The 12,552-nt window shown below is 34.5% G+C and overlaps 1 protein-coding gene across 3 annotated transcripts in view; it reads left to right on the top strand.

Annotated features, from left to right (window-relative positions):
• The window catches only part of RALGAPA1 (Ral GTPase activating protein catalytic subunit alpha 1), a 130,261-nt gene that overhangs the window by 34,331 nt on the left and 83,378 nt on the right, over positions 1-12,552 (top strand). For 2 of the 3 annotated variants that reach the window (XM_061463525.1, XM_061463526.1), the window contains exons 15-17: positions 46-283; positions 2,557-2,718; positions 7,132-7,272. In XM_061463525.1, coding sequence (XP_061319509.1) covers positions 46-283; positions 2,557-2,718; positions 7,132-7,272 — 541 coding nt within the window. The remainder of the gene's footprint in view (positions 1-45; positions 284-2,556; positions 2,719-7,131; positions 7,273-12,552) is intronic. The other variant, XM_061463527.1, reaches the window with a different exon arrangement.

Genomic DNA, 12,552 nt, shown 5'->3' with positions numbered 1-12,552 from the left:
GCATCTTATGTTCAGAACCCAACTTTTCTCACTTTATTCTTTTAGACTCTTATAGTAGCTTGGATCAAAGCAAATCTAAATGTGTACATCTCTCGAGAGCTTTGGGATGACTTGCTGTCTGTAATGTCATCACTGACATATTGGGAAGAGCTGGCCACTGAGTGGTCCCTGACAATGGAGACACTAACTAAAGTATTAGCTAGAAACTTGTACAGCCTGGACCTCAGTGACCTGCCGTTGGATAAATTAAGTGAGCAGAAGCAGAAAAAACACAAAGGCAAAGGTAAGACAACACTGTATACACATCAGTTCAATTTCAGCTGGGGTGATAAGATGTTGGCTACAGCATAATTTTGGTCTAGTGTTTTTAGTATACCTAAATAGGCATTACCTGAAATAACCCAGTTACCTTATAATAAGGCTGCTTCTTAGAACCACCACAAAATTCTCACGTTGAGTCAGTCCTGCAAGTAGCCACATATGGAATGTAGTTTTTTAAAAGAAAAAAAACCTGTTGAGTTTAACTTAAAATGTTACACTGTAGTAGGTTATGCCTTTCTTATTTTATCAGAGCAATTAAATAGTTGAGTCCCAATCATAGCTTCTTGAAAGTAACAAAGGTTACACATCTGGTAAAAGTTAGCTAGCAAGTGGCTGTTGCAATCACCACTGGAATATTGATCCTGAAATCCAAGATGAAGTGTTAAAGTGAGCATAGTTTTGTTTGGATACCAGTTCATCACTAAGCCATGGTGAAGATGGGTTTTGCTTAAGTGACCTTGTTGGATTATTTAAGAGAAAGGATACTCTTAAAAAAATCCATGTGAATGCTACCAGTTTTTAAATTGATTCCTAAGCTATGCAGAAAATGCTCTGCAGGACATGATATGGGGAGAGGAGGTGGCTTCTTGCTTATAATGATACAGTTCTGGAATTGGTAAAGGACAGGAGGTCCTGGAGGGCTGGATTGAGAGTTGCAAAACCTGGATTCTCTTCCCAGATCAGAGACTGACTCTCTGCAAGGGACCATTGACAATCACCTCTTACTTTTTTTCCACTTCTGTAAATAATGGGTAATGACACTGGTCTCCTTTAAAAAGTGCTTTGAGATGTAATGGTGAGAGGCAGGATTAGATTTAAGCTGAGTAAGATGGGGAAAAAAGTTTTAGTTTACTGTTTATCCTTCTGTGTTCTGATTGATGTAGTTCTCCAGTTAAACCACAGGGAAAAGACTTCCTATTGGTATCATTTGGTTTGTCAGTGAGCAGTAATCAATGTGGATTCCCTCTCTTAAAGAGGGTGTTCCTATTTTTGTTCATCTTGGGCAGAGGCATTATTCACACTTTTGTTGTTCTGGTGTGTGACAACCGGACAAAAATACATTTGTCTGTAGTTGACCCTGAGAGGTTGTTCCAGACCATTCATCTTTGTTTTCCTACTATACAGCTTGATTATTTTTCTTGCAAAAGTAACAGGTTGTGTTTTTTTGTTTGGGTGGGGTTTTTTTTGTTAGGTTCTTTGTTGGTTTTTTTGGGGGTTTGTCTGTTTGTTTTTTTTTTAAAGTCTGATGTTGGATAAGAATGTGTATAGTTACTTGAATATATGCTTAAAAAAACACTTTGAATCTGCCATATCACCCATACAGGGCCACATGACATAAGTTTGTGTTAGTCTTTGGTAATCAGAGTTCTAGAGAAAGCCTCTGTTGTTAAATGTGAGTGGCAGAGTTAAATCCAGCTTTGGAAGTAAAAAATATAATACAAATTATGCCAAATTCCTTTGGCCCTGTTAGTTTGCTAATAATAATGAACAGGTTGTACTCAGGCTAACTTTCCAAGAATATGCATTTTCAATTACTGTAATTGTTTATCAAAAATAATTTTGGATTATATGAGTTCAGTGTGGATAAGGAAATGCAATGCACATATTCTTTAGTTCACTTTCTTTTTTACACACATTTTTCTTTGATACTTCCTTTATTTACTTCAGTATAAATGTCAAATGTGAATTTGTTCCATCTTTTCTTGATCTTAGTATAGCATTTTTTGTGAATTTCCAAAGAACATTGTTCTCTGAGCCCATCATCCCATTTTTTTTGCTTTTGCATTTCATTTTATCATCTTTATTTCATATTCCTCAAATGTCACAAAATCATTTAGAAGAAAACCACAATATTGACGGTCTATAACGTATGATTTTCTGTGTCATTTCTAACAAGTACAGCAAAGGAAAATTTCTGTAGCTACATGTCTTATCAGGCTACAACCTTTATAAACCCAGTTTTCTTGTGGTTTTGCACTTGACTGGTCAGAAAAGAAAATCACAATAGTTTAATAGCACCAACACTTACGAAAATGTTTGGCTATCTCTCAGTGTTAATACTGGCTAGTGGGTTTATATATTTAAAAACCAGTAATGAGATGTATAGATTTGAAATCATACTTGCTTTGATAATATAATTTATTCTGTCCAGCTTTAAAACTTTTCAGAATTTAACTACAAAATCTGATGATGCCAGAATAGAAGTGAATAGATTTGCAAATCTTTTTTTGGCAGGAGTTGGGCATGAATTCCCAAAATCTTCTGTTGATAAGTCCTTTTCCAGAGGCTGGAGCCGTGATCAACCTGGACAAGCACCAATGAGGCAGCGCAGTGCTACAACCACTGGCTCTCCAGGAACAGAAAAGGCAAGGAGCATAGTTCGTCAGAAGACAGTTGGTATGTATCTGTAAAACCTGATATAAGTGGCATTTGAGAAAGGGTGAGGAATTGATGACTGACCTTGGTAGCAAAGTGGGTAACTTCTTTCCACAAAAGTATATTATCTCTAAGAGTTAAATGTGTAACTTAGGCAGACTTACTTGCTTTTAGGGTAGCTGAATAGCTGTGGTTACTAGAATTATAGTAACTGCAAATGAAAGTAACACAGTTGATATATTCATTTTTAATGAGTTTGATCAAATACTTAAGCTGGACTGGACAAAAAATACTGTTTTATGTATATGGAAAAGAAACAGCTGGAATGGTTTGATCAGTGATATGGATAGGTGGGTAATAGAAGGCTTTTTAAGAGCATGTTTTCATGAACTGTGACCAAAATAGGGTGCGTATTTTTCAGCTGTGCAAAGAAAAGTGTGAGAAATGTGTATGTGTCTGTGTAGTTTATTAAATGTGTTGTCTTTTACTATAACCTGAATCTTTATAAAAGCATTAATGAAAGATTGACAGAAATGCATGCAGTTGTCCATTTCTGAAGTCATCTATTTCTCAACTTCATTACTTGTGGATACTCTTTGGTGTATTAGAAATGAGTGATGCTAAACAGTGCTTTAGGTGAATTGCTCAAGACTCAGTTTATGTTCATATGATTTGCTTAGAATATCTTAACAGGAACTGGACTACAAATTTCTTTAGTCTGTTGTCTCATCTTGCTAATCCCAGTGCTGTTCCTTATGTGAAGGAAAGTTAAGCTGATTTTTCTATTTTTATTTAAAAGAAAAACCTTTTAAGGAATATGTCTTGTTTTTTTACTATTTCTGTAATTGTAGTGGCTTCGGTCATTGTGTGTTGTTGCTTCACTGATGCTTCTTGGAAGCAGGTGTATTCTGACACAGTTTTAAAAACTGGAGATGCGTATTGGCAGTTAAATATATAATTATGTTAACTTTTCAGAAATGAACATTGGGTTTGGGTTTTTTTTCCCAAAACTTATCTACAGTTAATTTTTTCATGTCAGAGTTTTTTACTTGAATATTCTTCAACATTCTCCATTTAAAAAATTTGTTTTTTCATGAGGCTTTTGTTGGTGTGGGAGAGTTAATTATCCTATAAGCAGTATAGATGTGAGAAAATTAAAGTTACTACTAAAATATTTCCTGTCTTTTTCATGCATTCAGATGCTACACAGCTTTTGCTGCATCTCATGCTGAAACCACTTTGTTTGACTAGTTTTCTTTATGGATCACAGATACTTTAAATGTAATTTCTGTTTCTCTGTAGATAGTCTTGTGATTAACTGTTGTGATGTTTTTGTTTTAAATCTCAATTGCCTTAACAAGGTAAAGCTCATGTTAAAATTTCTTCTTCCCAAATTGTTAATATTTCAGACGTTCTGTCAGAAGGTTATGTAGTTTGGTCAATTTATTAGTGGTTTTGTTTTGCTGCTATTTGAAAAATGGCTATTTATATGATGTTAGCCCTAAAATGACTAAAATTTATCCTAATCAAGCTGTATATTGACCTCGTTAGCAGCAAACTAACCTGATTTTAGTTTCATTGTATTTCAGCTTCTATGGTTTTGTTCCTTTCCTCCAATTATCTTACATATTTGATATTAATAAGCCAAGTTTGTAGTACTGTAACTAGTTAAAATTTCAGCTCTATTCATATTTTTAGAATACCATCTGTGGACAAGCATCACAGTATTAGTAGGACACTTTTAAAAGATGAAAAGCCCGAAAAGAGTTGCCAGAATCAGAATCCCAAACTCCTCCGTTTTTTACAAATGTTTCTGAAGTATATGTTACAAAAACATATCTCTTCACTGTCTCCAAATAGTCGCTTGTTATTGTCTCTCAGGTATGCTAAAAGCTGTTTGGATGCTTCTTGATCTGTGCCAGTTATCAAAGGGTAACATAATAAAAATAGTAGTTTATAGTCACAATAAGTAAAATTTTCTGTAGAACATTTTGCTAGGCAGACCTTCTCCTTTAGTTTAACCTTAGCTCCACAGCTAATTCTGGTGTTAGACCTCAGATACGTTGCATGGTATCTGATATGTAGTATACTTCCTTTGATCAAGAGTAATACATTCTTTTATATCTGAATAGGGGGGATATGCATGTTGAATGTTTTATGGTAAGAAGAAGCTGGGGTTTCTTTTTCATCTATTTTATTGTACACATACTGTGTACATCTGTGCACCTCTATTTTTTGAGCCATCCTCATGCCAGCACACATTTATTGCTGCACCAAATATGTGTGTATGTGTGTGTTACTCAAATAAAAATCACAGCTTTTCTGATATGCAGTGTGTACATTTTTAGCCTGAACTTATGTAAAGTAATTTTTGGAAAAGGGCCTTTAAAAATGATATGCATATGGGTTGAAAAATCTTCTGCAGGGCTAGATACAGAACTTGTGTCTTAGGCAACAGATTCTGGTGCTATAAAAATATTGGATCAGAAAGAATTTACTAATCTATTGTTCTGCCTTTGTCTATAGACAACAGTGGAAGGTTATAAACTGTCAAATATTTAGTCCCCCTTCTGGTATTGTGTGCCTCTACTTAACTACTTAACTGAATGTGTTGCATCTTACTTAAAATAATAAGTTATTGAGATAACACTTTCCTTTTACATCATCTTTCAATAATAATAATACACTGCAATTTTTCCTTCAAAAGTTTCTGTCAAATTTCCACCTTCTAATTTGTAAATTGGTTGCTCTGCCCCCACCACCCTTGCTACTGTTAATGTAATATGTAGGAAAAGATCCAGTTAAATTACAAGGGACACTTTAGGTTAAGGTCTGTAATCCGCACAGTATCGAATCTCGGAAACTTGCTTTATTTAGAATCGTAGAATCATTTAGATTGTGAAAGACCCTTAAGATTTACTGTGTATCATGTTAGTTTTTTCTCTTGCCTAAATTCATTTTACAATGGCACAATGATGAATGTAATGCATCTGTCACTGTATCCTGAATTATATTATTGTATCTCTTAAACAGAGATGTTAAAGCGATACACATAATTGCCTTAAAAAAAAAATTGTTTTCTGTCTTATAAACTAAGTTTAATCAAAAATTGCTTCAGTCTAAAAACATCTGTCCTTCTGAATTGTTTTTTCAAACTGACATTAAGACTACATTTAAATTGTGCTGCATTTGTCAAGTGTATTTTCTACCTTGTATACGTTGACCTACACAAGTTATCTGCATGTTGCTCTTAGGGACAATTTTTTAACCTGATTTAGAAGTGTGATGTGCTCAACTTTCACTGCCCTCCATTCATGTTCTTCTGATTCTCATACAGACCAGGAGCACTGAGATTTTAAGTCTATATTTCATGTTGTTTTGAAAGTATGTATAAAAAAGTTAAGAGACTGATTAAATATTGCATTGACATTATTTAGGTAAGATGCACTGAAATTTCCTTAAAAGAACTTTATCAGTTACTATTTCAAAGCAAGGTATCAAATTTGCAACAGTTTGAAAAGAAAGCTGATTGAAGCAATGAATATTGCTTTTCGAAGAACTTCAAGTGTACTTTGAGATTGAGTGCAGTATCAGTTCTTGCTATGTCTTCCTATAACAAAGTAAAATAAATATTATAAAGATTCATTTAAAATTTATTAGAAAAGCTGCAGATATAACCCTGATCCTGATGCCATGATTCTTACATAAGTTTTCCATTCTGTAGGGCTGTCAGCAGGATGTGAGATATGAAAATGTGAATTATCAGTTTAGCAAGATTTGTACAATATCAACTAAAAGCCAGACCTGTTGGATAAGAAACAATGCTTTTTGTTGTCAAACCATTTCACTTGAGTCACTTCATTTTTAATTTGGAACTATAACAAGTTGTATTGCAAATTTCTCCATACAGAACTGGTCATTTTCTCCTTATGATTTTGAATCTCTTTTGGAGAATCATGAATTCAAGAATATGGATATGTATAAAATTCAGAGATGACTTTTCAGGAGTAAACAAAAGGAAATTAGAAAAAATGCAGATGTAGTGTAAGTTGCTTTTTCTGTTAAAAAAAATTCCAAGTTCTGAGTGTGTGTGGAGTGACTTTCACCTTGATTTTTCAACCCCTGATGCAATGGGAAAAAACTTGTTAATTAGTTTCTTGATTTTTGAATGCAAAATCTCTGTAATTGTCATAATAAAGGCATTATTGCTGCTTTACATAAAAGTTAAAAACTCAAAATGTCTTATGTGTCCACTGATTTTTTTTTTCTTTCTTACAGCTCTGCCAATATCTGCCGTGCTGAAATGTTTTAATTTTTGAATTTTCTTCCTTTTTATCTTTGTTTTCTCTGTTGCTGCTTTTTCTGTGACACAGGCCTTTCATTATAGTCACTCTTCTTTTTTCCTTCCCCACTTCTTTCTTTTCCTTTTTAAAGCCATGAGAAGCCGATCCATTGGTGAATGTGCTCTGCCATCGGCCTATATACGCAGTGCTAAAAGTGCTCCTGTTCTGATCCATACTTCCAAACCCTTCTTGCCTGATATTGTTCTCACTCCCCTTTCTGATGAGCTTTCAGGTAGTGCCACCTCTGCTAATTTCTGCACCCCCTTTATCACTTTTTTAAACCTTCTGCTTTCAAATTCTGCTAAATCATTAAATTTTTCAGAGTAAGAATACTTGGGGGATGGGGGGAGAGGGGAAGAGATTAAGAATGAATATTTTGATATGTAAAATACCATGCTGTTTTGCAATTCATTCTGGAACTGTTAGAAGTTAGTGCTGTGCCAATGTTTACTATCATGAAAGTGAAAACTGAAGAAGTCTCTTGCTTTTTCAATTAATTGGTAAGCAGTAATATAGCATCTCTCTACCAGAAGGTACAACTAATTTTTATTTGTGGTGAGGGAGGGAAAGGAAGAACATAATTTTACTTTGACTTGCCTTTTACATCTTCCTATGAAAATTTTTGCATTCAGTGTCATAGGTGTGTCGACAACCATGATAGTGATAGTACTTTAGCACCCGTGAAAAAAGGGTGTCTGAAGTATACTGTAAAGTGTATTATATGATACCATATGCCTTTTTATTTATAAAAACATTTAATAAGCTATACAGTTTGGAATTCTCAAATGCTGTGTTTTGGTGGTGTTTTTCAACAGATCCATTTTTCACAGGGTTGTTGTTTTTCTCAACATTGTTTGGTCCAGCAGCATGGTGGGCCAAAAGCTTTCTTTGGATAGTTTTCTTTAAACAAATAGGTTCAACAGTCAGAATTAGCACAGATTTTAAAAATGTATGCATGAAAGTTCACAGTTGGAGTTATTATTTTCCTGTGCTTCAGCTATTACATAGGTGTAAATGAGTATTATGTGAGGCTGACAATCATACTATGTCTTTGTCTCAATGAGTAAAAACAAAACCATAGTGGAAAGACTATATATATATATATAGTCAAAACTGTGTACAAATGTAAGGACATAATGGCAGTGATTTTTTTAATGGAAGATAGTTTTGTGGTTTTGGTTGGTGTATTTTTCTGCCTTTGTTACAAAAAGTACTAAGAACTGTATTTTTATAAATGTATTTTGTTATGTGCCAAAATTAAGTCTTGTTGTGAAACAGAAACTTGGTGCCTTAATATTCAATCAAAAGCATAAATGGAGAATTAGGAGAGTTTGAAGAACCCACTCTAGGGAGACCAGATTTTCACAGCGAAAAATTTTAAAGTATTTGGATGCAAATTTTTACACTAGAAATGAAGAATAATGAAATATTATTCTAAAAATATTATTCTATTATGAATTCATAAATATATGAATGCAAAGGGTATATCTTCTGAGATATAAATTAGTTTAGAAGATGGGGTTTTTGATAGGAATGAAAATCTCTGGGGCACCTGCAGAAGATAATGAGCTTTCACCGTGACCTATTGTTTTGTTATATTGGCACTGATACTTTTTATCCTGTCTTAAAGAAGGCAAAAGTGCTTTTGCAGTCAATTTTATCATCCATGTTTCTGAAAAGTCCTGGCTTGCATCTTTCTTCTAATGTGTCCCAGACCTGCTGGCTCTCTTGCTGTTATCCTTTCTGTTGGTACTCATCCAATGAAGAAACTGCTCAACCACTGTAATTCTTGAAAGTGAAATAATTTTACAGACCTTTGCACTTACAACATTAAAAAAAAAAGTCCTAGGTGCTTCCTGGTTTTAGTGTCTTCTCAAACAGATTGGTGTTGAAACAGCACCTAATGTTGTGCCTAATAATCTTAAACAGCTCTAGTGAAGCAAAGGAAGCTGTTAATGGGGAACTAGCAGAGTAAAGGAAAATCTATCTGCCTGATCAGGGTACACTTTGCTCTTCTAATTTTCTGCGGTTTTTATTGTGTGCACTCTCTTTTCTCTTTAAAACATGGAGCTTTATTGTTTTGCTTGCCTTTTCTTCTTATGATAAATAGATTCTTTTGTGAAAGCCTTCTTTGTCCAGATGTAGAAACAATTTACTTCCCAAATAACAAGCTCTACTATAAGCCTATTTAGGTTAACGAATAATGTTTAGCTAGCTGTGAGAGCCCTTACTTTTATTTCACGATGATATGAATATCCTGATATCCAAACTGACTTTCAGATCCAACACAGCTTGAAAGCGAGGATATGTCAAATATTTCAAAAGAATAGAAAACCCTAATCTTAAATTGTAGTATTTAGCTACTTTTAGCTATGAAACTCCTCATTGAAAGATTAACTCACTGAGGAATCGACAGGTAGTCCAAAAGAAAGCATTTATGCCAAAACCTTTACCTTATGTTCAGTACAGTATATTAATTTTCAAGAGTAAGGAAGAGCACCCCACTGTTATTTATTGAGACAGAATGTTTCTGCTTGAAGATCAGTCAGTAAGTTAACAAAAGTTATTGCAGAAGCTCAATATTGATATCTGGTAATCTCTTACCATAGAGAGGATGCTTTTCCTAAGGTTGTTATTACTTCATATTTTCAAATTATGCTGCATTTCCATGTTAAAATCATAGGAAGTACAATCTTACACATTTATGGGGTAACTAGCAAAGTAAACATTCATTCCTGGAACTGCTGAGGAATGTCAGGTACAAGACCACTTGTGGAAGAAAAGTGCTGGTGAGATACAGGCAAATTTCCTGGAAGCAGTGGGCCACAGTGACAGACTAGTGAATTGCAGGTGGGAGTTTTTTCCTTATCCAGTGGAACTAAAAGTATCAAAAGAAGTATTAACATGAAAAAGGTACGTATATTATGCATTTAAAACCTTGCTTTCTAATCACTAGGTAATCACTAAGATTAAATATAAAAGAAATCATAATTGTAATATCAGTATGGCTGTAATTATTCTTTTAATCCCCAAAACTCATAGAATGAGTGTCATCTTACAAAAGAATCAAAATGAAAGCTGGGAAGCAAACAATGTTATTTTTTTCTCCACTTTCTGAACTTACTTTCCATGGTGGAATAAAATCCAGTCCCAATGTTATATGGAATCTTCTACTTGTACTCATGCTGTCTTGCCAGAGTGTGTCTTTCCATGAGTTTCTGATTTAGCATATTTGTCTTCCAGTTGATGCTGAAAAGCTGCCTTTTCTTTCTGCCTTCTAGCAGAAAAAGAGAAAGTGAAGTTGCTTTAGGGAAAGTTGTGATTGGGTGATACTGGCTACAACTACCAATTTCAGTATCTTCCCCACTCTTAACATATTATGAACCAGGTCAGCATTTCTCCTGAGCATGTAGAGTGTGTCAGATAGACAGCCTTCTGGTGCGCAATTGCAGTGTAGTTAGTGAAAACTCCTGAGGAACAGATGATGTCCCAATTTGGCTGTATACGTGGCGCAAGGGTGAGCTTATGAAGGAGCTGTTTGTTTGGGTTTTTAAATATTGTCTGTATTTTCAGTGCTAATATTGCAATAGCTGTTTATTTTTAATTTCCTTAATTTCTTCCACCATTCTGCAAAAAAAAATCTCTGTTGGCACAAGCACTGCACATTTGTTTGAAAATGTTTGTGTACCTGTATGTGCTAGTCATGCATACATGAGCACCTAAAATTAATACTGGATCAACATTGAAATAAATCTAGCTGAATTTATTTCAATATGTGGAGCTGCTTGGCGTGCATTTGAAGTTCTGCATCCAGGAATTTTTAACATCCTAGAAAATCATAATCACTGCATGTGTGCACAGTTTGCAATCCTCAGGATGCTGCTTTAGAAAAGTTGCATTTATAAAAGGTGTGAATGATGCATATTGAGGGGTCAAAATGAGATCAGAGTAATCGTTACACATATTAATCTCATATGTAACGTCATCATGCATATTTTTGGCTGAATCCTGTGGCTCTTCCTTTGTGGCTGTAAGAAATAGCTTTGAGACTATATAAATATAACCTGTGTAAATCTCTGCCTAAGTCAATAGAGAGTTCTCAAGCTCTAACTACAGAGAGAGACCTTTAATTTCAGGGGATGTTAATTCATGTAATTAGCTACAAGTTGAACAAGAACAATGATGACAAATTTGTTGTTTGTCAAAGCTGGAGAGGCAGAGGATAATAAATTGCCGTATATTGTGATGCTTCAGTTCATGGTTATTTTCTGAAATAGCTTGGATGCCTACTCTCTTTTTCCAATGTGGACCTCTCTGTTTCCTGTCTAACAGCTTCTTTTTACAGCTCAGTAAACTTAGAATCAGGTCAAACTTTTAATTTTCAAATTTTAACTTCTCTGACATACTGAGCATGGAAATACCAGTTTTTATTTTCTTCCAACACATCCATTTACTCAAGTACAGATATATCTCATGCCTTCAGTTTATATTCTTTGCTCAGAAGGAATATTAAGAAACTCATCTCTAGCTGTAACATTCTCAGAAAAGTCTGAGCACTTTAAAACAGATTTTTAAGGTGACTTCAGATTATCATTATTAAATACTACTGAAATAGATATAGGGATCTGTGAAGTAATGATGTGAAATAGTTTTAAATTAATTCAACATAGTTTCTTTTTTTCTGGCAGTAACAGATCTAGGGGAGGGAATGGGGCTTAAATTTTATTTTAAGTAAATTCACAATTGCAGTCCTGAAGATAAACCTTCTCCATAGAAAAACAAGGTAAGTCTGGTTATTATGAGAAGTAACTCTTGTTGGCGGTCATTTAAGCTCTTTATTGTTACTCCCAACCTTAAAAGCACATCTACAACTTTTTAACTGGTAGGTAGTAAAAACCAAATCTGGGCAATAAAGGATTCTATCAAAAAGAAACCAGCAAAAAATTGAGAAAGCTGTTTTTACCTTACTCTTCAAGTGCCTATCCCATAAAAAGACTGCAAGGCATAGAATGAGTTCTTTCAATTAGTTGAATTGTCTATGAGAGATACTTAGTCTTGCCTACACTGAGGATCTGATAGTATGTAGTGTTCCTAGAACATACCAGGAGATCTGAAAAAGAGCGGGTAGGTTCTTTAGTTTGCTGGATGATGTGAAGAGTTCTGAAAATACCTCTTTACAATTCCTAGGGGTCCATGTTGGAACTGCGGTTTTCATTGCAGTTAACTATTTGTACTGGTTTGTACATTAGCAGTCTCAACAAAGACAAAGTAACTAATTTAAAGGGTCATAACAAATGTTCTGGTCTCTTCCTAAACAAAAGTGGGTTTACTCTAATGTTAACTGTTGTGAGGCTGCAGGATGTTTTTCAGTAGCAGAGTCCTTAATTTGGTAGTTCTCGTAAATGTCACATTTGCTTGAGTAAAACTGGAAGAAGAGGGGTAGGTAAGCCTTCATTAAATATTTAGTTTTGCATTTTGAAGATGAAAGACAAAGCATCCTTCTAGGGAAGAA

This window comes from Pezoporus flaviventris, unplaced genomic scaffold (assembly GCF_033815535.1).
Source record: "Pezoporus flaviventris isolate CSIRO_AGI_PZ_B2104156 unplaced genomic scaffold, CSIRO_AGI_Pfla_v1 ptg000036l, whole genome shotgun sequence".
In the NCBI taxonomy this organism is placed as follows: domain Eukaryota; kingdom Metazoa; phylum Chordata; class Aves; order Psittaciformes; family Psittacidae; genus Pezoporus; species Pezoporus flaviventris.
This window is presented reverse-complemented; position numbering and strand designations above follow the sequence as displayed.